Consider the following 25,768-nt stretch of genomic DNA (forward strand, 5'->3'; position numbering starts at 1 on the left):
TTTCGATACCATGACAACCCTAGTGAAAACAACATGAAAGCACAGATCCATCCTGACCTGAATCAATGGTTCAAGCTGCAATAATAATGGTGTGAAGGATTTTTTAATTTTTTTTGGCAAACCTTGAGTGATTTAGTTCCAACCGAGTCTTCTTAAGTATTGTTGCAGACCACATCCATTTTGTTTGAGCGCAATGAAACCACCGTTGTGAGGGCTGCTTCCTCCAGGATATTGCATTATGTCACAAAGCTCAAATCTACTGAACCAAAATCTCTGAGGAAAGTTTCCAGCACCTTGTTGAATCTCGACAGCCTTGCTCTCTTTCAGCTCAACTCACCACCCACAAAGCCTCCCACACACCCACAGATAAACAAAGAGTCCAGAGTGAATTTCTCTGCTCAACAGTGAAGTAGGGGTCAGGAATCTTTCACCATCACACTATGCTGGGAATTTAGCAATAATGCAGGAAGAGTAGATTAATGATTGCGAGCGAATGCTTCAAGAGGTGATGTGAAGTATATAAAAAGACTCTTACCTGACAATCAAAGTCCTGGAAGTTCTGTCCATTCTGTGTGAAAAGACAAAGCGGAGAGAGAGAGAGAGAGAGAGAGGGAAATCAGCTGTGTCATTTGGTGATATCGCTTCCCCTGGATCTAAAGAGCAGTGATAGTCTCCACACTTTGAATCTCTTCTCAAGACCCATCTTTTTAAGCTGACTTTCTGTTGACTATTTTTCATCATATTATTTTATACTCACGATGTGTGTGTACCTGCAACTCCTAACATGCATTTGAAATCTTGTTTGGCAACGTTTTATTAATTGTTTTAATTTGTTCAGATATGGCTGTTGATGCTTTTAAGGTGACCTTGGGTGTCCAGAAAGGCGCCATTTACAAATAAAATGAATTATTATTTACTTTTATTATTATTATTATTATTATTATGAAACACCAGATAATGCAAGACTCAAGGCATTAGCAGCAGTGGCAGGTAATATAATTCTCAAGCAAACAACAGACTAACTCTGACCACAGAGTATCAACATAACAAACATCAACTTCTAAAGGTCAAATTGTATTTCTGCATAATGTGCAGGTGGTAGGTCCACCGTAGTCTTTGCTTAATTGGAAATCCTTTGTTTTACCCTGACACAATCCTCTCTTAACTACACTTTGAACAATGCAAAGCACAAGATCTGTGATTGGCCGGCTTGGTAGTGGTGACAAGTGGGGGCAGGGCAGAGAGCCATAGAACAGGGGTGAGCCCAAAGGTAAGAGTCTTCAAAGGGTCATGAAACAAGTGTTAGACGATAATAAAACACATCAGGTTACTGTGAGATTGGGTTTATGGTAGGGATAGCTGTGGATGTTAATATAACAGATCAGGTTAACGTAAGGTTGGGTTTAGAGTTGAGGTAGGTGTAGATGTTAATAAAACACATCAGGTTAACGTAAGGTTGGGTTTAGGGTTGGGGTAGGTGTAGATGTTAACAAAACACATCAGGTTAATGTGAGGTAGAGTTTAGGGTTGGGGTAGGTGTAGATGTTAATAAAACACATCAGGTTAATGTAAGGTAGGGTTTAGGGTTGGGGTAGGTGTAGATGTTAATAAAACACATCAGGTTAATGTGAGGTCGGGTTTAGGGTTGAGGTAGGTGTAGATGTTAATAAAACACATCAGGTTAATGTGAGGTTGGGTTTAGGGTTGGGGTAGGTGTAGATGTTAATAAAACACATCAGGTTAACGTAAGGTTGGGTTTAGGGTTGGGGTAGGTGTAGATGTTAATAAAACACATCAGGTTAACGTAAGGTTGGGTTTAGGGTTGGGGTAGGTGTAGATGTTAACAAAACACATCAGGTTAATGTGAGGTAGAGTTTAGGGTTGGGGTAGGTGTAGATGTTAATAAAACACATCAGGTTAATGTGAGGTAGGGTTTAGGGTTGGGGTAGGTGTAGATGTTAATAAAACGCATCAGGTAAATGTGAGGTTGGGTTTAGGGTTGGGGTAGGTGTAGATGTTAATAAAACACATCAGGTTTACGTAAGGTTGGGTTTAGGGTTGGGGTAGGTGTGGATGTTAACAAAACACATCAGGTTAATGTGAGGTCGGGTTTAGGGTTGAGGTAGGTGTAGATGTTAATAAAACACATCAGGTTAACGTAAGGTTGGGTTTAGGGTTGGGGTAGGTGTAGATGTTAATAAAACACATCAGGTTAATGTGAGGTTGGGTTTAGGGTTGGGGTAGGTGTAGATGTTAATAAAACGCATCAGGTTAATGTGAGGTAGGGTTTAGGGTTGGGGTAGGTGTAGATGTTAATAAAACACATCAGGTTAATGTGAGGTTGGGTTTAGGGTTGGGGTAGGTGTAGATGTTAATAAAACACATCAGGTTAATGTGAGGTTGGGTTTAGGGTTGGGGTAGGTGTAGATGTTAATAAAACACATCAGGTTAATGTGAGGTTGGGTTTAGGGTTGGGGTAGGTGTAGATGTTAATAAAACACATCAGGTTAATGTGAGGTAGAGTTTAGGGTTGGGGTAGGTGTAGATGTTAATAAAACACATCAGGTTAATGTGAGGTTGGGTTTAGGGTTGGGGTAGGTGTAGATGTTAATAAAACACATCAGGTTAATGTGAGGTTGGGTTTAGGGTTGGGGTAGGTGTAGATGTTAATAAAACACATCAGGTTAATGTGAGGTAGAGTTTAGGGTTGGGGTAGGTGTAGATGTTAATAAAACACATCAGGTTAATGTGAGGTTGGGTTTAGGGTTGGGGTAGGTGTAGATGTTAATAAAACACATCAGGTTAATGTGAGGTTGGGTTTAGGGTTGGGGTAGGTGTAGATGTTAATAAAACACATCAGGTTAATGTGAGGTAGAGTTTAGGGTTGGGGTAGGTGTAGATGTTAATAAAACACATCAGGTTAACGTAAGGTTGGGTTTAGGGTTGGGGTAGGTGTAGATGTTAATAAAACACATCAGGTTAATGTGAGGTTGGGTTTAGGGTTGGGGTAGGTGTAGATGTTAATAAAACACATCAGGTTAATGTGAGGTAGAGTTTAGGGTTGGGGTAGGTGTAGATGTTAATAAAACACATCAGGTTAATGTGAGGTTGGGTTTAGGGTTGGGGTAGGTGTAGATGTTAATAAAACACATCAGGTTAATGTGAGGTTGGGTTTAGGGTTGGGGTAGGTGTAGATGTTAATAAAACGCATCAGGTTAATGTGAGGTAGGGTTTAGGGTTGGGGTAGGTGTAGATGTTAATAAAACACATCAGGTTAATGTGAGGTTGGGTTTAGGGTTGGGGTAGGTGTAGATGTTAATAAAACACATCAGGTTAATGTGAGGTTGGGTTTAGGGTTGGGGTAGGTGTAGATGTTAATAAAACACATCAGGTTAATGTGAGGTTGGGTTTAGGGTTGGGGTAGGTGTAGATGTTAATAAAACACATCAGGTTAATGTGAGGTAGAGTTTAGGGTTGGGGTAGGTGTAGATGTTAATAAAACACATCAGGTTAATGTGAGGTTGGGTTTAGGGTTGGGGTAGGTGTAGATGTTAATAAAACACATCAGGTTAATGTGAGGTTGGGTTTAGGGTTGGGGTAGGTGTAGATGTTAATAAAACACATCAGGTTAATGTGAGGTTGGGTTTAGGGTTGGGGTAGGTGTAGATGTTAATAAAACACATCAGGTTAATGTGAGGTAGAGTTTAGGGTTGGGGTAGGTGTAGATGTTAATAAAACACATCAGGTTAATGTGAGGTAGGGTTTAGGGTTGGGGTAGGTGTAGATGTTAATAAAACACATCAGGTTAATGTGAGGTTGGGTTTAGAGTTGGGGTAGGTGTAGATGTTAATAAAACACATCAGGTTAATGTGAGGTTGGGTTTAGGGTTGGGGTAGGTGTAGATGTTAATAAAACACATCAGGTTAATGTGAGGTAGAGTTTAGGGTTGGGGTAGGTGTAGATGTTAATAAAACACATCAGGTTAATGTGAGGTTGGGTTTAGGGTTGGGGTAGGTGTAGATGTTAATAAAACACATCAGGTTAATGTGAGGTAGAGTTTAGGGTTGGGGTAGGTGTAGATGTTAATAAAACACATCAGGTTAATGTGAGGTTGGGTTAAGGGTTGGGGTAGGTGTAGATGTTAATAAAACACATCAGGTTAATGTGAGGTTGGGTTTAGGGTTGGGGTAGGTGTAGATGTTAATAAAACACATCAGGTTAATGTGAGGTTGGGTTTAGGGTTGGGGTAGGTGTAGATGTTAATAAAACACATCAGGTTAATGTGAGGTAGAGTTTAGGGTTGGGGTAGGTGTAGATGTTAATAAAACACATCAGGTTAATGTGAGGTAGAGTTTAGGGTTGGGGTAGGTGTAGATGTTAATAAAACACATCAGGTTAATGTGAGGTTGGGTTAAGGGTTGGGGTAGGTGTAGATGTTAATAAAACACATCAGGTTAATGTGAGGTTGGGTTTAGGGTTGGGGTAGGTGTAGATGTTAATAAAACACATCAGGTTAATGTGAGGTTGGGTTTAGGGTTGGGGTAGGTGTAGATGTTAATAAAACACATCAGGTTAATGTGAGGTAGAGTTTAGGGTTGGGGTAGGTGTAGATGTTAATAAAACACATCAGGTTAATGTGAGGTTGGGTTTAGGGTTGGGGTAGGTGTAGATGTTAATAAAACACATCAGGTTAATGTGAGGTAGAGTTTAGGGTTGGGGTAGGTGTAGATGTTAATAAAACACATCAGGTTAACGTAAGGTTGGGTTTAGGGTTGGGGTAGGTGTAGATGTTAATAAAACACATCAGGTTAATGTGAGGTTGGGTTTAGGGTTGAGGTAGGTGTAGATGTTAATAAAACACATCAGGTTAACGTAAGGTTGGGTTTAGGGTTGGGGTAGGTGTAGATGTTAATAAAACACATCAGGTTAATGTGAGGTTGGGTTTAGGGTTGGGGTAGGTGTAGATGTTAATAAAACACATCAGGTTAATGTGAGGTAGAGTTTAGGGTTGGGGTAGGTGTAGATGTTAATAAAACACATCAGGTTAATGTGAGGTTGGGTTTAGGGTTGGGGTAGGTGTAGATGTTAATAAAACACATCAGGTTAATGTGAGGTTGGGTTTAGGGTTGGGGTAGGTGTAGATGTTAATAAAACGCATCAGGTTAATGTGAGGTAGGGTTTAGGGTTGGGGTAGGTGTAGATGTTAATAAAACACATCAGGTTAATGTGAGGTTGGGTTTAGGGTTGGGGTAGGTGTAGATGTTAATAAAACACATCAGGTTAATGTGAGGTTGGGTTTAGGGTTGGGGTAGGTGTAGATGTTAATAAAACACATCAGGTTAATGTGAGGTTGGGTTTAGGGTTGGGGTAGGTGTAGATGTTAATAAAACACATCAGGTTAATGTGAGGTAGAGTTTAGGGTTGGGGTAGGTGTAGATGTTAATAAAACACATCAGGTTAATGTGAGGTTGGGTTTAGGGTTGGGGTAGGTGTAGATGTTAATAAAACACATCAGGTTAATGTGAGGTAGAGTTTAGGGTTGGGGTAGGTGTAGATGTTAATAAAACACATCAGGTTAATGTGAGGTTGGGTTTAGGGTTGGGGTAGGTGTAGATGTTAATAAAACACATCAGGTTAATGTGAGGTTGGGTTTAGGGTTGGGGTAGGTGTAGATGTTAATAAAACACATCAGGTTAACGTAAGGTTGGGTTTAGGGTTGGGGTAGGTGTAGATGTTAATAAAACACATCAGGTTAATGTGAGGTTGGGTTTAGAGTTGGGGTAGGTGTAGATGTTAATAAAACACATCAGGTTAATGTGAGGTTGGGTTTAGGGTTGGGGTAGGTGTAGATGTTAATAAAACACATCAGGTTAATGTGAGGTAGAGTTTAGGGTTGGGGTAGGTGTAGATGTTAATAAAACACATCAGGTTAATGTGAGGTTGGGTTTAGGGTTGGGGTAGGTGTAGATGTTAATAAAACACATCAGGTTAATGTGAGGTAGAGTTTAGGGTTGGGGTAGGTGTAGATGTTAATAAAACACATCAGGTTAATGTGAGGTTGGGTTAAGGGTTGGGGTAGGTGTAGATGTTAATAAAACACATCAGGTTAATGTGAGGTTGGGTTTAGGGTTGGGGTAGGTGTAGATGTTAATAAAACACATCAGGTTAATGTGAGGTAGAGTTTAGGGTTGGGGTAGGTGTAGATGTTAATAAAACACATCAGGTTAATGTGAGGTAGAGTTTAGGGTTGGGGTAGGTGTAGATGTTAATAAAACACATCAGGTAATGTGAGGTAGAGTTTAGGGTTGGGGTAGGTGTAGATGTTAATAAAACACATAAGGTTAATGTGAGGTAGAGTTTAGGGTTGGGGTAGGTGTAGATGTTAATAAAACACATCAGGTTAACGTAAGGTTGGGTTTAGGGTTGGGGTAGGTGTAGATGTTAATAAAACACATCAGGTTAATGTGAGGTAGGGTTTAGGGTTGGGGTAGGTGTAGATGTTAATAAAACACATCAGGTTAATGTGAGGTAGGGTTTAGGGTTGGGGTAGGTGTAGATGTTAATAAAACACATCAGGTTAATGTGAGGTAGGGTTTAGGGTTGAGGTAGGTGTAGATGTTAATAAAACACATCAGGTTAATGTGAGGTAGGGTTTAGGGTTGGGGTAGGTGTAGATGTTAATAAAACACATCAGGTTAACGTAAGGTTGGGTTTAGGGTTGGGGTAGGTGTAGATGTTAATAAAACACATCAGGTTAATGTGAGGTAGAGTTTAGGGTTGGGGTAGGTGTAGATGTTAATAAAACACATCAGGTTAACGTAAGGTTGGGTTTAGGGTTGGGGTAGGTGTAGATGTTAATAAAACACATCAGGTTAATGTGAGGTTGGGTTTAGGGTTGGGGTAGGTGTAGATGTTAATAAAACACATCAGGTTAATGTGAGGTAGGGTTTAGGGTTGGGGTAGGTGTAGATGTTAATAAAACACATCAGGTTAATGTGAGGTAGAATTTAGGGTTGGGGTAGGTGTAGATGTTAATAAAACACATCAGGTTAATGTGAGGTTGGGTTTAGGGTTGGGGTAGGTGTAGATGTTAATAAAACACATCAGGTTAATGTGAGGTAGAGTTTAGGGTTGGGGTAGGTGTAGATGTTAATAAAACACATCAGGTTAATGTGAGGTAGAGTTTAGGGTTGGGGTAGGTGTAGATGTTAATAAAACACATCAGGTTAATGTGAGGTTGGGTTTAGGGTTGGGGTAGGTGTAGATGTTAATAAAACACATCAGGTTAATGTGAGGTTGGGTTTAGGGTTGGGGTAGGTGTAGATGTTAATAAAACACATCAGGTTAATGTGAGGTAGAGTTTAGGGTTTGGTTGGTGTAGATGTTAATAAAACACATCAGGTTAATGTGAGGTAGAGTTTAGGGTTGGGGTAGGTGTAGATGTTAATAAAACACATCAGGTTAATGTGAGGTAGAGTTTAGGGTTGGGGTAGGTGTAGATGTTAATAAAACACATCAGGTTAATGTGAGGTAGGGTTTAGGGTTGGGGTAGGTGTAGATGTTAATAAAACACATCAGGTTAACGTAAGGTTGGGTTTAGGGTTGGGGTAGGTGTAGATGTTAATAAAACACATCAGGTTAATGTGAGGTAGGGTTTACGGTTGGGGTAGGTGTAGACGTTAATAATGCACAATATTGAACTCAGTGTCATGTACAAGACATTAAACAAACAAAACCCCTAGGATCTCGCTTGGAGCTCAAATCCCACTCAATTGGAGCTGGCTCCGAGCTCAGTTTATACTCTTCTCTGCTTTACAGGGTTAATCCAAGCAAAAACAAACAAACAATCTCTTGTTCTTGACCTCTGTCAGGAAGATTTTTCTAACACCATCTCATTGCTGCTAGTGATATCAGCAGCTGCGAGATTAGGATCTGAGGACATTCATACATCATCTCTCTGATCTCATTGCTCCGGTACGGCTCGGTCTCCAAGGGAACAGGCCCTAAGACGAGCACTTTGATGAGCCCCAATCCAGTAGTGCCAATCAGAGTGAAAGAACTGGAGTGGAGGGTCGAATCGCGGTTAAAGACGGAGAAGAGAAATGCTGACGTTGGCAATAAGATGCTTGTATGATGTGTGTAAACTCACCTTGTCCGTCAAGAGGGGTTTGATCTCGGTCAACTGCACATCCTGTAACTCATCCATCATCAAGCCTGACAGCTGCCCGTCACTAGAAAGAGAAAGACAGGGCAGGAATGGATTAGTACATCATTACAGTGAGGGCTGATTTATTGACCTGCCAGCCAAATGCTCATGAATACAGGATTACAGTAAACAGGGCACAGCGTGTGTGAGAGAGTGAAAGAGAGAGAGAGAGAATTGATGTTTAACACCCTGTGTAATAACCGCCATTGTCCTTGTTAACAGAATTCAGATGAGCGCATGTTTAATTCATGATTTAACTCTCCGTGGTCATCCTGAAGGTCAATGCATGCAACTGTTTCAGTAAGGACATTATGTAGGCTTATGTCACGGTTATAATGGTCGCTGGGTGACTTGGTGAAGCTTGGTGTCACAAAAAAAAAAAAGGTTGTGTGTCTTCTGTTCTCCTTCAGAAGTTAAAATATCATTGTGCTTGTGCAGAAAGAAAGCGAGCAAAAGCAGATACGAATGCTTGGCCGGTGTATTAAACGCATGGTTCCTTTGAGCATACTTCAAGGGATGCATTGGCAACTAATTTTCCAGCTGTAATGTGACTAATTTCCTAGTCTAACATGATTTTGAAAGAGAAAAAACATGTAGGGTGACTTGATTTTATCCTTTGGGAATGAACTGGATGAGGAAATGTAGGGAAAACTCAACTATAATAGGACATCACAGCATACAAATACTTTTACCAAGTTTTAAGTGATCTTATGCTCACAATGGATGCATAAGAGAAAACCGGCATATTGAAAAGTATTATTACAATTACATTTTTTGCAACCCTGTACTTCAATCTCAAACTTTAACATATTTTAAGGATTTTTTTTAATGACTCATAATATGCTTTCATCATTATAATATGCTCAATAAACATTTATTGTTGTTATTATGGGCAGACTTTATCTTAAAGAGCCCATATTATGGGTTTTTGAAAATTCCACTCCATGTAGTGTGTAACACAGCTCTAAGTGAAGTGAAGTATCCAGCTAAGGTTTAAATCTGTTAGTGTACAGTGTTTAAAACTGTTGATTCATCTATAAAAGAGTCGACTCATAGTGCTTCAAACGAGTCGCCTTGATACCGATTCATTAGGTGTTTCGCCATGACGTACGAACGAAACCAAGTTATTCACGTGCACGCGCAAACCCGGGAAATTTCAAACCTGAGGCCCCGCCCTCTGACGCAGAAACCCAGACACACACACACACACACACACACGCACACACACACACGCACACACACACACGCACACACACACACACACACACACACACACACACACACACACACACACACACACACACACACAAACATGCCGGTCGATTGAAGTCACACTGCAGATGGATATATTGAGTCTCTACCCAAAGATGAAACCTCAGCATTATAGCCAAGCAGTTGGAAACTACTGGGAACTTCTGGAAACTACATGCTACAAAGAATACTTCATCAGCGTTTGTTAAAGGAAGGATCAGTAAAGAGTAACTTACTGATGGACGTCAGGATGGATTTTTCTTCCTCAATTTCTCAAGTGTAAGTACGTGCGATTAAAGTTGTCTCGTTGACTCTAGCTTGCAAATGTATTTAGTTGTGATTTGTTACTTGTAACCGCGTGTACTGTATCAGGTTAACTGGCTATATTCTCTTATCTTGTGCAAAGTCACGTTAAAAATGCGACGCGTGCTGCTTTGTTAACGGAGCTCCATGGACGAGGAGTAGTGTGTGTGTCTGTGTGTCTGTGTGTGTGTGTGCGCGCGCTGTCGTCCAGAGGTGTGTGTAATTGTGTGTGTGTGTGTGTGTGTGTGTGCAATATGTGTGTGTGTGTGTCTGTGAAAAGAGCAGAGTGAGAAGCTAGGAGATCTCCTCAACTGTTTTTGGAGTTTTTGCTCAATAAAATAGTTAGTCGTCTGAATTTTCAAGTAATATGGGCTCTTTAAGGTATAGTTCTCAATATTAAAAAAATATTTAAAAAATCATTAACTAAGGGCCCTATCATACACCAGCCGAAATAAGGTGCAAGATGTGTTTGCCGCGATTTGTTGCTATTTTATTTTCAGACCAGCGCAACCCTAATTTTTACATTTTGCTCTATGTTGTTTAAATAGCAACTCCATTTGTGTCACTTTGTGGACTCATGGGTGTGCTGGTCTGAAAAAAGGTGTGTTAAGGCGCATTGTTGGCATTTTGTTATTTTGAGGAACTGAAATAGACAGCACCATTGACCAATTAAAAGCTGGTCTAGAGCAGAGCATGTTAACTAAAAGCGCCTATGCAGCTCCAAACCCACAGGATGTACAACAATACACAATTATCTTTATCTTTAAAACATATTATTTTCTACATAAATATAAAAACCACTGCCTCCATGACTTCTTCACCTCGAGGAGCTTTAATTCCATTTATTCATGACAATTTGCATTTGTATTGCATTTGTGATAATGTTATTACTAGTATTATTATTTATTGTAGGCATTTTTAAATTTGTTTGCATAAAAACAAGTTTAGTTTTGTCGCCTGTCAGGTTTTGGAGACGTACTGTATGCATCACCATATGGGGCATAAGAATAGGATGTGTTTGGATATAACTCTATAATTTATAATATAATACATCTATAATATAACTATTATGGTTCATTTACCAATTTAGAAATATTTCTGAAACAAATCTTTGCGCTTGAACTAAATTAAATATGTAGGCTAATGGATGTCAACAGTGGAGTGCGTGCAACACTGTTTCCTTATCCAGGAAAGTAAAGGAGTAAAGAGTAAAAGTAAAGTAAAGTGAAAGTAAAGAGGTCGAAAGGAAGAGGCTCAATCTTTATCCACGCACTGCAAATGGTCTGTTTAACTGTTTTCTCACTAGTAAAGCGTTCAGTTTTTCTACTTACAAAGTCTGTCATGTTAATAGCAAATTCGGCATGGCACGACACAAATGACTAAAAAAGGGAATACAAGATGAGACTCTGTCTGGTTTAATGTATGTTATGCTAAAAACAGACCGATCACTCATTAAGAGAATAAGCACAACCCTGTTAGACCATGCGCCAGGGCACAAACTGTATTTTTATGTCCTTAAAATACAAAAGAGCCCTAAGACTTTTAGCTAGGGATGCACAATATAGAATTTCAGAATCGACATAGCAATGTGTGCATCTGCAGTAGTCACATCGCAGTAAATGCAATGTTGAGTTTGGATTACAGATGATCAGAAACCACAGGTCAAAACACATGACATTTGTGGAGTCACTGCAGAATTGAACCATAGAGTGAAAGTTTCTCATCTGCAAGTGTTTTTAGGGCCTGTGACTGAGAATTTGAAGATAGTATAAAGCATTTTAATAGTGCATAAAGAACTTTATTTTATTGCATATTAATAGTTATATGATAAAGATGCAGTGTTATTTTACATTTATTAAACTTCTGTACCCGAATACTACAATAAAAAGCACAGTTTATTTCAAATGAATGTTTGCTCCAACGTATTTAGTTATGACTGTAGTTTGTTTATTATACATACATAATAATTTACATAAAATATATTTATATTTCACTCTCCTACAAATCATCCCAATCAATCTAATTTAATGACTCTCTAAGTAAAGTCATGTTAATATTTCAGTTGTAATTAAATCGTATTTTAAAATCACAAAATATATCGCCAAAAGGGCTGCACAGTGCCTCACAGTAAGAAGGTCACTGGTTCGAGCCCCAGCTGGGTCAGTTGGCATTCTGTGTGGAGTTTGCCTGTTCTCCCCATGTTCTCGTGGGTTTCCTTCGGGTGTTCCGGTTTCCCCCACAGCCCAATGACATTACTATAGGTGAATTGAATATGCTAAATTGGCCTAGTTTATGTGCGTGAATGCAAGACTGTAAGAGTTTTTCAGTACGGGGTTGCAGCTGGAAGGGTATACATTGTGTAAAACATTTTCTAGATAAGTTTATGGTTCATTCTGCTGTGGTGACCCATGATAAATAAAGGGACTAAGCCAAAGAAAAATAAATGAATGATTGAATATCACAGAGGGAAAAATATAGCTTTGTCAAATTTTTCCAATATCGTGCAGCCATACCTTTATCTATTATATTTATTATTGTTTAAGTATTGGGTAAAATTAGGGATACAGAATAAGATCATGTTGAGTTTGTGCTATATAGATCCTAAACAACAGCCGGTATCGTAAAGAGGTAGTCCAGAATGTAATTTTAAGGCTTGGTTGTGTTAATAAGATGCAAAGCAATGTGTGCTTATGTTTCACTTGAAGGAAATCATGTTATTTTTTTCATAAATCTCAATTTGATTATACACAGCTACTCAGCTAACATGAAAATGACTGATATATATACTAGTTCCTCTGAAAGGCCCACCCTCAAGTGACTAATTGGTCTTGTGTCATAATGTGCTGCGATTCGCGGATAGGCTCCATGTCACGCCCGTACAAGCATGCACGTTTTATGTAAACAGTCAGTCAACCTCATGCTCCCTCCCTAAAATATTCTCTGACCAGTGTCTGTAACGAGTGAAAATGGGGTGCGGCTCCTTTAAGAGAGTGTGTGTATGCCATTGTGTGTGTGTGTTTATGTGTGTGCGTGTGTATACTATGAACTATCTGTTACACGAGAAGCGCATGTGTGGGAGCGATGTTTATTTTTCTTTTGCTCTCATGCTCGGATTAAGTTATTTTCTGTGATGACGCTGGTGACAGAAGAATAAGCACTAGATGTGGGATGCGACCTGTGTGAGCCTTGATTGATTTTTTTGCTGCTACACACTAGTTAGGGGAGCTCTCCTATATTTTTTTTACCTCAACGCATTACACGGCGTCTTTCACACATATCCGGAATATGCCTGTGTAAGTAACAAAAATTATTCACATATCTTTTGCGTTTTATTATCTGAGATGTAAAACGCATGGAAAAGCTGCCTATATAGAGAAACAATGCAAAGTCATGCACACACATATACAGAGGCTGCACGCGCCGGTAAAGTGTGTATGTGTGTGTGTTTATAGCAGTTTGACTAATAAATATGGATTTGTAGCTAAATCGTTAGCGGTTACGAACATCATTTCCCGTTGTTTACATCTTTGCTACAACATACCATTAAGGCTAGACACTGTACATGTCATAATCAATTTTAACAAATAAAAACACTTACAGGTCGTGGCTCAAAGTTCACAGCATCTGCTTGTAGCTGCTTCATCTTTGAGGAGATTTTAACTGAATCCAGCACTGAACTGGGAGAGATTCTGGAGCCGTGTTTTGTCAAATCATGCTTGCTATGTATTTTATAATTCTCTGGAACATAATTAATATTGAACTGTAAGCACTTCTGTCTTTGTGCCGTGTCCTTTGGAAGCCCAAATACAGAAGCAGAGAAGCTCTGTGGAAATAGCAGGATGGCATTTTTTCTCTCTGCTGTAACTTTACAGCGCCTCTGGCCACGGCCCTTAGCTGCGCAGTGTTTGTGTGCGGTAAAAGTAAATTTGTGATCTCACAAGGCCCGGAAGTATTTTTTTGTAGGCCCCAAAATTCTTTCATTGTAGGCTTTGCCAAGCTGACTCTGTAAAAACCAAGGTCTCCTTTTGCATTGAACTTTGAGCATTTTACATTCAGAGATGCTGTTTTTGTTCACACAGCTACATTACACATCAACTAAAGTTTAAAATATGATATCATAGTGGACCACACCTTTAATTATAGGCAAGTAATATGCCAATAGTTAACAGTGGGAATTAGTACCTAAATTAAAATGTTACTTGTATTATTATTGCACTCTTACACTGAAACATGCTTTTTGTAGAAGTCAGGCTACAATTTCTATATATATATATATATATATATATATATATATATATATATATATATATATATATATATATATATATATATTTTTTTTTTTTTTTTTTTTTCATGATTCTTTGGTGAATACAAATACAAAATAGTCTAAACCATTTGCAAGCAGGAGAATATAAAATGTGCAAAGGATTAAAAACAGGGATTGAAATTCCTTAGTCACACAAAAATTAAGATCTGCAGCAAGGACATGCCTGTTTGATACCCGTTTCAAACTGTAATAAAATATTATGATGACTATGAAGAGAAATCTAGACATGCTTAAACACTATGTCCTTTTTAAGTGTGTAGAGGCACACCAGAGGGTTGTCTTTAATCAAATCAAACCTGCCAAGTGTGAACACACCCAAATTCAAACAAGCATAGATACAAGAGTCTGTATTTGTATGTGTTTTTCTATAGATTCTTATTTGAAACCTCTCCAATGTCTTTCCTACATGTAATTCTGATGATATAAATTTTATGTAAACCTTGTGCTACAAAATCCAAAAGTCTGATTCGCTATTTAAAGGCTTTGGTCACACGTAATCACTTGGCATTCAGTAAAATCTCTCTGCAGTGCTATAAACTAATATTAAAAAGCCCTGAACTCTGACTGACTGTCTGTGGTGGCGAGGATGCGAGAGGAAAAGGACAAAAGGATGTAAAGTGAACGCTGGGCTTCAGGTGGCGTCCACGGGAGGCCTGACAAGTGTTGACAAGGTCACTGTCAGAGGCAGAAGGCCATGTGTGTGTGTGTTAGATGGATTAGTAGAGTTACTCAGAGGGAAAATGTCGATCTGTCACAGTGTGTCGAGTCCACGATCTGTCAAGCAAGACAGGAGACACTTATTTATAGGTTTCTAAATGTTGACCCAAAGTTGTATGTGTGTGTGTGTTCTTCAGTGATTTTCCATTATGGCTTTCTGAGAACATTTTGAACACATCTAGCTTCTTTTACTGAATCAACGGAGACAGAATGTGCTATTTCAGGAGGAGAGCTGCCCGATGAGCTTTTGCAGAGCTTTTCAAAAGAACAATAAGAGCACTGACTGTCCTTACGTAACAAATCATTTTCCTGTGAAATGTAACATGATATACTTTTTTCATTGCGCTTGTTAATGAAGACAAAGAAATTTGAATAATTAATTTGAATGGTAAAGGCAGAGCTTGATGTAAATCGACTTCAGACTGGACTGATGATGAGATGTATACATTTTTCACAACAGTTTGCTCTATTATAAAATTTGATTAGCTTAATGGTTTTCCTAGCAAGGCAAAAACTGACCAGTATCTCCAAGAGAATCTCGGATGTTTCCATTAATCAAGAGATACAATTAATTTTGGTTCTATATATCTGACAGCCCTTAAGTACCATTGGTATCTTAAGCACCATATCTTAACTTTGGTATTTGTTACAAAAACAAAGTTTCACTTCAGCAAACTCTTCATCACATTTGTTTGTGATGCACATTTGCAGAGACAGAAACAAGATTGGTAAAATGACCCCAAGCTGGGAATCAAATTTGGGTTCTTCCTAGCACCATAGTGTTAAATGTGCTAACCTCAAGGCTACTGCCACCAACCACATTACCTAAAGTTTCTCAGCATGTGCGCAACTGTAGTCCAATTGTAATCTACAATCTTAATTGTAAAATCTGGAGAAATAGTGATGTAATTACCAATATCTATCAACAAACCACATCACCTGACCTGTTCAAGCACGCTCTTGCTCTTGGACTACAATCGGACAGTCTCAAATGTGCTGATATGTTGTTTCAATGTTTGACTAAACTAGTCTGGACTGATCGTTTTGCTTACTAATGCTGTTCACACAAGACGTAGATAAATAGATGCGTGAACATTTTGAGTTTACCCGCTTCATTTGTGTGTCAAATTCACTTAACAACAGACGCAGATTTGCGGGATGGGCAGGGCTTCTGTCTGCCCGGTGACTCTAGCTTCACTGCTAAATGGCTAACATGGATTTTTTTGATAGAGTAGCTGTGTTTATGTGCAGTATAGATTCGTTTGGAGCAGTGTCCACTAGATCCATTCAGAGGTGCTCCCAGCTCTGTGAGCTAATAAACTCCTCTAGAAACTATACCTGGATGATGGAAGCTTTCAGCGGTGCTTCCGACTGAGCCAAGCCTAGTCCGATGAACTGTCGGCAGGAGGATTTTCCCCCAGGACACCAACAACAGTCGCTACATCATTATCATGCCCCCACGAGAGCAAGCTCCTGATTGTTTAACGTGGCGCAATCGTCCACTAAAGTTCAGATTTTCAGACTCGACCGATTTGTGCGAAACACGCAATACGCGCATCAAGTGCATCAATCGCGCAAAATGCTCAACTCGCTCCACTTCATTCGCACCAATGCATCATTCGCGCCACCTCATTCGCACGTATCACACCGGAGGATATCTATTCGCGTCTTTGCATTGACCTAACATGTAAATCAATTGCGCTTGACAGAATCAGAACCAAAGGCAAAACCAAAGGCAGAAAACAGTGTATTACAAACAATACTATAACACTTAAACATTAGCTGATTAGCTTACAATGTAAGGACATACCATCAGGCATACTAGTTTAGCACATCATGATTTTGTCAAGTACCATGCAATCTTGAATTTCCAACCATGTTGATCTTGGAAGATCATTTTTGTTGGAAAATGTAAATCCATACCTTTTTTATACCCCTAAATCTAACCATAACTGAAAATTATTAACAAAATCAGAACTGTATGCCTAAATTCTGATTGGAATGTTATTTCAGGTTCAACACAGATGTTAATTCAGGAACATGTTGTTCTTGTTGAAATCAGAATGGCGTGCTAGTTCATGTTGGTGTCGTCAATCAGGCAACATGGGTGTGTGTTAAGTTGGAGAAAAGAAAAAATTTTGGACTGCACATTCAATATTATGTGAATGATGTCCTTTAATGAGATATGTAGAATAAGAACTATGACAGATTTAAGTTTATAAAAAAAAAAATAATAATAATTGTTGTAAACTTGCTAACACGTCTCAATAACTAAAGGTGAAAGTTCAAGCTTATTCATGAAGAGACCTGGTGGAGAAAATTGGTCAAGTTCTCTATGGTCAGTAATTGTCCATTTTTCTCCAGTTATGATCAATGCTGCAGTAAAGAAGGATGTTGGCAAGCATTGGCATGTTTATTGTCCAGCGTTTTTTTTTTCTCTGCCTTTTCTCCATGTGGATTTCACTCGATATCCAGAAGCATTTAATTTTATAATGTTACTCCTGGCGGCAGAGTGGCGCAGTAGGTAATGCTGTCGCCTCACAGCAAGAAGGTCACTGGTTTGAGCCTTGGCTGGGTCAGTTGGCGTTTTTGTGTGGAGTTTGCATGTTCTTAGCGCGTTCGCGTGTGTGTCCTCCGGGTGCTCCAGTTTCCCCCACAGTCCAAAGACATGGGGTACAGGTGAATTGGGTAGGCTAAATTGTCCGCAGTGTATGAGTGTGAATTAGTGTGTATGGATGTTTCCCAGAGATGGGTTGCAGCTGGAAGGGCATCCGCTGCATAAAACATATGCTGGGATAGTTGGCAGTTCATTTCGATGTGGTGACCTCAGATTAATAAAGGGACTAAGCCGAAAATAAAATAAATGAATGTTACTCCTTGTGGGGAAAAAATTAATAAATAAACAGTAGTGACCAACAGTGCTTTGCTTGAAAATTTCAAACAAAATCAGACCCTATTTACATTATATTGAGCCACGCAAGGTTTGGCATTGAGGTACCCTTTAAATCTTGCATTACTGAGAGAGAGCGCAGAGGTCTAAACAGTTGCTATTAAGCTTGTTAGTTTAAATTTTATTACCACTACCGACGTGTCTTCATCCACCAGCATGGTTGCTATACAGTGTGATTGGTAAATCTGTACATTTTAAAACAGATGAACATGCAACTTCACTATTTTGTTTCAGCTAATTAGGTTTAATTAATTACCGAAGTTGTGCTTTCCAGCAGAATATACTTCTGTTCTTCAGGATGTGTGTGAAAGGCTAATTAGAGCCTGTTACTGAATGTGTGTGGGTTCAGAATCAGATTATAAAAACAACTGAAGAGCTCTTTCCTTTCTTAACTGTTCAACTTGCACCTCTCGGAATACATCACGTAATTAGAACATCAGGAGAAAGCAATATATATATATATATATATATATATATATATATATATATATATATATATATATATATATATATATATATATCCTTTTATATATATCCTTCCTCTCTAGGTTTCATTCAGAACTTTCTGAATTTTCTCTTATAATTAGAAACGACACTTAAGGTTTAATAAGTAGACAGATAATTGCAGTCATGAGAGAAGCTTCAAAGAGTCCGAGTTAGAGCAGGAAAATTTGCTTTAGATAAGTGACTGTTAGGATAAATCCTGAATATTTTAAGAGTCTAATCAGCTCAGTTTCTAATTTGAGATGTTTACCCATTGACACAATATGCTACATGAAGTAAAAGGTCACTGGCAGCAATTATCAGTGCTGTAGATTCTGTTAAAACATCCCAATTAAGACTTCATTGACATTTATGATACCCGTTTTGATCAAAGCACCCAATCTCCATTCATCTTAGTAAAGTCTGAAGTCAATGAGCCTCATTCATGAAACATTTCTTAAATATTGGAGTACATTTTAAGTAATTTGTGCGTGAAAGTGCTTGCAATTTGAACATTCCAATGAAAACATCCAATTTGATAATTAACTATGTTAATGAATTGCAATCAGTCGTAATAAGGCGCGAGTATATTCTCATTCACATTTGGCTAAATGTGCAACTATAAATTCCAACTACATAAATGATGTGTCCAGAAAGTGAAGTGCAAAATTCTGGACTTCCTTATAAAGTTTGTCTCCAGTTTATTCCATAAAAGACTAATATGCCATATGCCTTGTGTATTAACAACAATGAAATATTGAATTAACCTGTGCTAACCAAAGTGTTTTTAGCTTCAAAATGCTGGCTATTCTGCTAATGGTGCGGTCACACCAGATGTGGATGAAGTGTCAATCACGAGTGATTTAGTCAATTAGTTAAGTCAATGCAAAGATGCAAATAGACATCCTGTGGCAATATTCGTGCAAATAAAGCGATGCAAATTGAGCAATTTGCGCATTTGACATGCGAATCGCTCAAGTTAGAAAATCTAAACTTTAGTGGACATTTGCACCGTCTTAACCAATTAGTTATCACTGTCTTTTACTTGGTAAAAATCATATCGTCCTGTAATTATTGGTTCAGAATATGCATTATTAACATTGGTTTGGTAATCAAAACAACTACAACAAAGCAAGAAAGTTCCACCGTTGTGCTTCCGATTACCTTTCACCTGCACTGCATGAGCAAAGTCCTGTCCAATCACCTCAAATTTGCTGTTGACATTGTTTCCTCATGTGCTGGTGTGTGGAGACCAACATAAAGCTCCAAAGCCCAGATGAGACCAAAGCACAGCACATTGGCGTCAGTGTTTTAACAGACATTCATTGTAAATTCAGACAAACACAGAAAATAAAATAAAAAATAACGAATGCCGTTTTTTTTTTTCGCAAAGATAGCTTACATTGGTGGTCGTTAACAGGTGGCTCGAGGTCCGCATCCAGATCATAAAGCTTAAGGACCTGGACATTCAACAGGTCTGTTACTTCAGTCTTGCTCGGGTGTTCTTTCACACCTGATCGCTTCCACTATTTATTAACTCCGTTTACACACTGTCTACTAAAAAAATATTTCTCGGCTGACTGTACCCGCTGAATTAAGACGAGAGTTACGCTTAAGTTTCATTCATGGTGCTAATAAGTGATAACGGCGCTCCCTGGAATAACTGGTAATAAACATGTGTTGCTGCCTTGGTAATGCAAGCATAATGTAAACAGAAGTAATTGATACTCTAAAAGTGCTCAGTTATTAAAATATGCTGACATAATTACCATCTGCTTAATTGGTTGAGACTGGAAATCAGAAAGAGCTTTGTTGCCAGGTATGCTCACACATTCGAGGAATTTGTTTTTGTGACAGAGCTTCTACAGTGCAACAGAAATACAGAGGACAAAAACAGATAGTAAATATATTTTATTTTATTTGTTGTGTCAATATGTAAAAAAGAAATAGAAGTTAAAAAAAAGTAAAACAGAAAAAGAGAAAGTTTAAACTTTTTCTTTTCTTAAGCATTTTATATGAACATACACTTTTCAAAATGCCTTACTTTTGTTTAATTAATAAGAGAACACGCAAATCTACAGTCATATGCCTATTGCATTGTCAGGTGTTTGTTAACCAATAAATATGCATACGGTTTTTGTAATTTTTCTGAAGCCATTTTTTTCCTTCTAAACATAGCACATACCGTATCAAAACAGTGATCCTAAAACAGTGATACAAACAGAACTGTGAGTAGATTAAATCTATGCACCCCTAGTGTGGTCACATTACTCAGCTCAGTTTATACTTCCGCACAGCCTTTGCATGGTCGCATACAACACTTCTCAAAAAAATTTTACTTCATGCACCTCTCTAAAATGCAGCTCAATGACATGTACTGCAAGCTCTGTGATTGGTTGACTTCATAGGGTGAAGAGTGTGGGTGGCATGGAGAGACATGGAAGAGCAGCGAGCCTGTTGGAGCGAGTGTTTACAAGTGAGGAGACCTGAAAAGGAGCTCACTTAGACTGATTTCATGTGGCCGCCATTTTTAAAAGCGAAATAGAGGCTGCGGTGGGAAAAAACCTGGAAGTTTCATTGGGAGTTACATAGGAATGTTGTGTAGCTGGCTGTATATCTTATCAGCGAAGATAATTCATTCATTCATTCATTCTTTTTCTTGTCGGCTTAGTTTCTTTATTAATCTGGGGTCGCCACAGCGGAATGAACCGCCAACTTATCCAGCAAGTTTTTACGCCCTTCTAGCCACAACCCATCTCTGGGAAAGATCCACACACACACACACACACACACACACACACACACACACACACACACACACACACACACACACACACACACACACACACACACACACACACACACACACACACACACACACACACACACACACACATTCACACACACTCATACACAACGAACAATTTAGCCTACCCAATTCACCTGTACCGCATGTCCTGTGGAGAAAACCGGAGCACCCGGAGGAAACCCACGCGAAGGCAGGGAGAACATGCAAACTCCACACAGAAACGCCAACTGAGCAGAGGTTCGAACCAGCGACCTTCTTGCTGTGAGGCGACAGCACTACCTACTGCGCCACTGCCTCGCCTATCAGCGAAGATAAAGTGACACAAACTTATCATTTCACTGCCTTCCGGGTGACCCGAAGGTCCGTTCTGAATGAATGGTGAAAATAAAAAGGGATATCAGAGCTCATTTTCAGCTAAGTTAAGTGAAATGACACTAGTTAGCTAACATTTTCTTTTTTCAAACACACGTTATAGATGCTATTTATCAAACTCGATTTAATAAACTGGCTCTTTCACTATATTAGACTCGTCACGATACTGAATTAAAAGAAAAAAACATCAATTTCCCGCTAACATTTAAGGCACTGTTGATGGCTTTCTTATAACAGTGCTGATTTGCCATAGTGTTTACGTGCTCAACAGGAAATGCTTGTGATTGGCCGAGTAAGTCATCAGTTCACCCTCCGCTATTTACCGAGCACAAACACACGACGAGCCGAGTGATCTGCTTGATGACTCGACTAATCTTCATTGCTGCTTCGCGCTCCAGTCTTCGTGCATCTGTGTTTGCACTGGGTGAAGAGCGGTAAACTGAGTGCAAACCAAACACAGATACACAGAGACTGAAGCGCGAAGTAGTTATTAAGATCAGTCAAGTTATCCGCGCTTAGCAGCGCTTCCATGTTAGTGGTAAATAGACGGTTTTAAAATTTCAGTACCGGCCTGGGACAACACTATTACAGACAACAAAAGAACATGGTACAGAGGACTGCACTGTTTTATTTTTAATTACTTTAAAATGATGGCCGCTTGAAATAAGCGTATTGAAAACTTTTGTTTTGAATTTACTTTCGATTAAAGTTGCTGCATGTCAGCCAGTTCCTGACCCAGAATGAGTGAGCTGTAATCGAGTTCAAATGTTCAATTAATCGAGATTTTGATGTTAGGCCAAATTGCCCGGCCCCAGTGTTTTGCTTTCTTTACTGGAATCTTTTAACTAATAAAACTTAAAGCATCCGAGCTGGCAACATCAACTGTTAAAGAGACACTGTAAAATGTAAAAACATGAGGACAGAACAGACTGTGGTGGCTGTGACCATAGTAACACACGAACAAAATGCTTCATAAGTATTCAAAACGTAACATTTTTTCTCAGAAAACATATTTCTAAAAGGTGCTGTTGGCTTGAAATTTTCACCAGATATTGATAACAACAGAAAAAAATCCATATATGCAAAGAAAAAAAATCTTTACAAATGAAGTTATGTGTAATCAAATAAAATGAAGCAAGGAAAAAGTACTGAACACATGAAGAAAGGCAGGTGTAGAAAGGCAGTGAAAGCCCAGACAGCAGCCGAATACTCTCAGTAGTTATTCAGCAACCCTCTGCATCCCTTTATCAGTGTAAATTATTATTTCCTGTTTCAGTCCAACATCTACATTATCAGGATGATGAAGATGAAACCAGCATGGACATTTCAGCAACACAATCATTCAAAACACAGCCAAGGAAACTCTTAACTGTTTCAGAACTGTTTCAAACAAAATCAAGCTGTAGAATGGCCCAGCGAATCAGCTGACTCGAATCCAGTATAAAATACAAAGTAAAGCTCAGTTTGGATAGACAAAATTCAAAAACCATATTTAACCAAAATTTTTACGCTCTGTCTATACACGTCTTGCCATATAAACTTGATTATTATTGCTGAAGAACTTAGCTCTATACTTCAACAGAATAGAGGAAAGCAAGACAACCCAAGTATCTCATTAAAAGTCTGCCATCTGAAGTGCCTTAAAACTCAGCATTAATCAGAGTGTTGACATAATTGATGGTGGGGAAGGAAATAGGGTGGGACATTTCTAGAAGCTCCAAGCTTTTAGAAGCTTTGATAACTGCTCTGTTTCTCTAGGCATGGGCTGGTATAGGATTTTGACGGTATGATAAACTTGGAAAAAAAATATCACGGTTTCACTGTATTGTGATTAGTGCTCAAAAATATACTCTTTTTTTTTTAAATGTCTGGGTAAAAAAAAAAAAAACATTTTCCCTTTTGAACAACATATTTTTATTTTGCGTAAAATGTAAAATATTTTGGAGCTGTAAACATGTCAGACTAATTGACTTCTGCTGTCTTCATTAGTTTCAAAAACACTTTAGATTTCTTTACAATGTAAAACATTTTTGGCTATCTTTTCTGCTGGAGATACTGTTGCCCTAAAAACAACAACAAAAAAGTTAATTAAAAAAAATCTTACATACCTTAGGAAAGGTATAACAGAAAATTTTGACAGTTTTCAAACCTTGACTTTTCCAAACCATGCTATACCTTGAAAAGGGTTATCGTCCCATTGCCTACTCTAGACTGGAACAGACTTCAAGTTCTCAAAATAAAAATGTTCATTTCTAAAAATTTCTGAACTTCATTTTCATAGGCATTCAAGAACTATAGCTATTCAAGTCATCTGGTAAACTGATTTCCTAAACAGGTCTCTAACTCTTGTCAGCATGTTAAAAAAAGAAACAATTTTATCCACAAACTGAAACAGAAGTAGCCTACCTGTAGCTGGCTATTTATCTCCCAACATCCTAGACCCAGCCGACCGTTACTATGACTACAGATGTTCGTCACCAGCAAATGAGCAGAGGTTATTCATTGGTGTTCTGGGGCAATTGCAGAAGCACAGACTCAAATGAGATGCTTTTAAACATGGAATCAGTTTATGCATTACAAGAAAAAGGGGTCAAGAGCAAAACTAAAGTATGCATAGGATAATTGATTTAGCTTATTTGTTTTCTTGGAACAAACGAATGTGTTGACCCGTATCCTACACAGAACAACTACAAAAATGCAAAGTAAAGCCTGATTAGTGCATCCAAATAAACTAAAGCAAACAAAACACCCTAACCGGCAGCATACCTATTAGCTACACTAATCTGTCTGATTCCTAATCAGCTCATGGGAGAAACGGAAATCTCACCCATCAACAGTGGCTTTGAGTTGATGGGAGTTCAACATGCTTTGGACTCTTAGGCATGGATTTGAAGGAAAACAGGCCTGACTTAGTTTCAAATTAAATCAACTCAATCAGAAAGAAATATTCACCCATATAGGAGGATATGACGCCCATATATCAAAAATTTTGCAAGTATTTACTCACACTGATGTTGTTTTAAATGTAAGGTGCATTTTGGTATGAGGTAGGGCTGGAAAATAAATCAAAATTGTGATTGAGCAAAAAGGTGAACTTGTCATGCACATCTAATCAGGGAAGAGCAGCAATATCAGCAATAAAACTCCTCCAAGGGCTAGAGGAAAGGAAAATTTTCTTGCTGTAAATCTAAAGGAATCAATAGCGAGTAGGGGTGGAACGATACACCAAAGGCACGGTTCGGTTCACGGTTTTGGAGCCACAGTTCGGTTCGGTTTGGTTTCTGTTTGCTGTGCGGTTAGGGTTGATGTCATCTTACCAGCAATGCTAAGGAACAATAGATTCGATTAATAACAAGAACATCTAAACACATTTTTAGTACAGTCAGGATACCAGAGTAAACAAATAAAATTAAATAAATACTTCCAATATAGACTAGTCAGAAAAAAAAAATCTCTTTAGTGCAGCCATCTTAACTAAGTAAACTAAAACTAAATAAATAACTGCAGTGTAGACTAGTGAAAGATCTTCTTCCAAAACACCATGATGTCCACATTCTCAGGTGAGAGGCTTGATCTCTTTGCAGACACAGACACAGTGATGCTCATTTTTGATTATTTAAGGTTTCATTTAGCTAAATAGGGTTCCGTTTAAATTAATGAAAAAATATACATATAATGTGTTTGTAAAGTGTTTTTACTTGACATACTCACTAGTGAAATACTTTGCAGTTTTGTCAGAAACTAATGTCATGGTTGTAGCCGGCTGTATTTTTGTCTCCCGTTCTCTCTCTTTCCCGGCAGTCATTTCTGTCCACAAATTGGCAAATAATTTTTTCAACTGATAATCGTTTTGAATAATCGTGATTACAATTATGACCAAAATAATCATGATTGTGATTTTTCCCATAATCCAGCAGCCCTACCGTGCGCACATCATTTAAATGATCATATCGCATTTTACAGTTGTAGTGCATTGATCCTTATGACAGCGTGTATATGGGATCTGTAGTGTTCTGTGTAGCTCCTCCCCCTCTACCTCGCTCTCACTCAGTCAGGCAGTTATGCATGAGCATCGCTTTGAAGTGAAGCTGCTGTGTTACCTCTTGTGCCCGCTGTTAATAAACACTGTTAAGTTTGAACCGTGCCTCTCAAGCAGTTTAATGCAAATTTTCAGAGTCAACAACAGTTCTGATTACGACAAGCATTTGATATGTTTTTTTTTTCTTTCATAGCCAACACAAAGCTAATCTGATGACAAAATTCTAATTTTACCAGTGAAAAAAATGGTCTTATAATGTTGTCAATGGCAGATGACAAGCACATGTTTTAAACATAATAAATCAACATTAT

The 25,768-nt window shown here is 38.5% G+C and overlaps 1 protein-coding gene across 12 annotated transcripts in view; it reads right to left on the reverse strand.

The window, feature by feature from the left end:
• The window catches only part of ndrg3b (ndrg family member 3b), a 158,582-nt gene that overhangs the window by 77,769 nt on the left and 55,045 nt on the right, over window positions 1-25,768 (reverse strand). For 9 of the 12 annotated variants that reach the window (XM_005161986.4, XM_009296689.3, XM_017353522.3 and 6 more), the window contains 2 exon segments: window positions 8,150-8,231; window positions 536-568 (listed from right to left, as the gene is read on the reverse strand). In XM_005161986.4, the coding sequence (XP_005162043.1) occupies window positions 536-568; window positions 8,150-8,209 (93 nt within the window). In that variant the 5' untranslated portion in view covers window positions 8,210-8,231. 12 annotated transcript variants of the gene reach the window in all.

This window comes from Danio rerio, chromosome 23, assembly GCF_049306965.1.
Source record: "Danio rerio strain Tuebingen ecotype United States chromosome 23, GRCz12tu, whole genome shotgun sequence".
In the NCBI taxonomy this organism is placed as follows: Eukaryota; Metazoa; Chordata; class Actinopteri; order Cypriniformes; family Danionidae; genus Danio; species Danio rerio.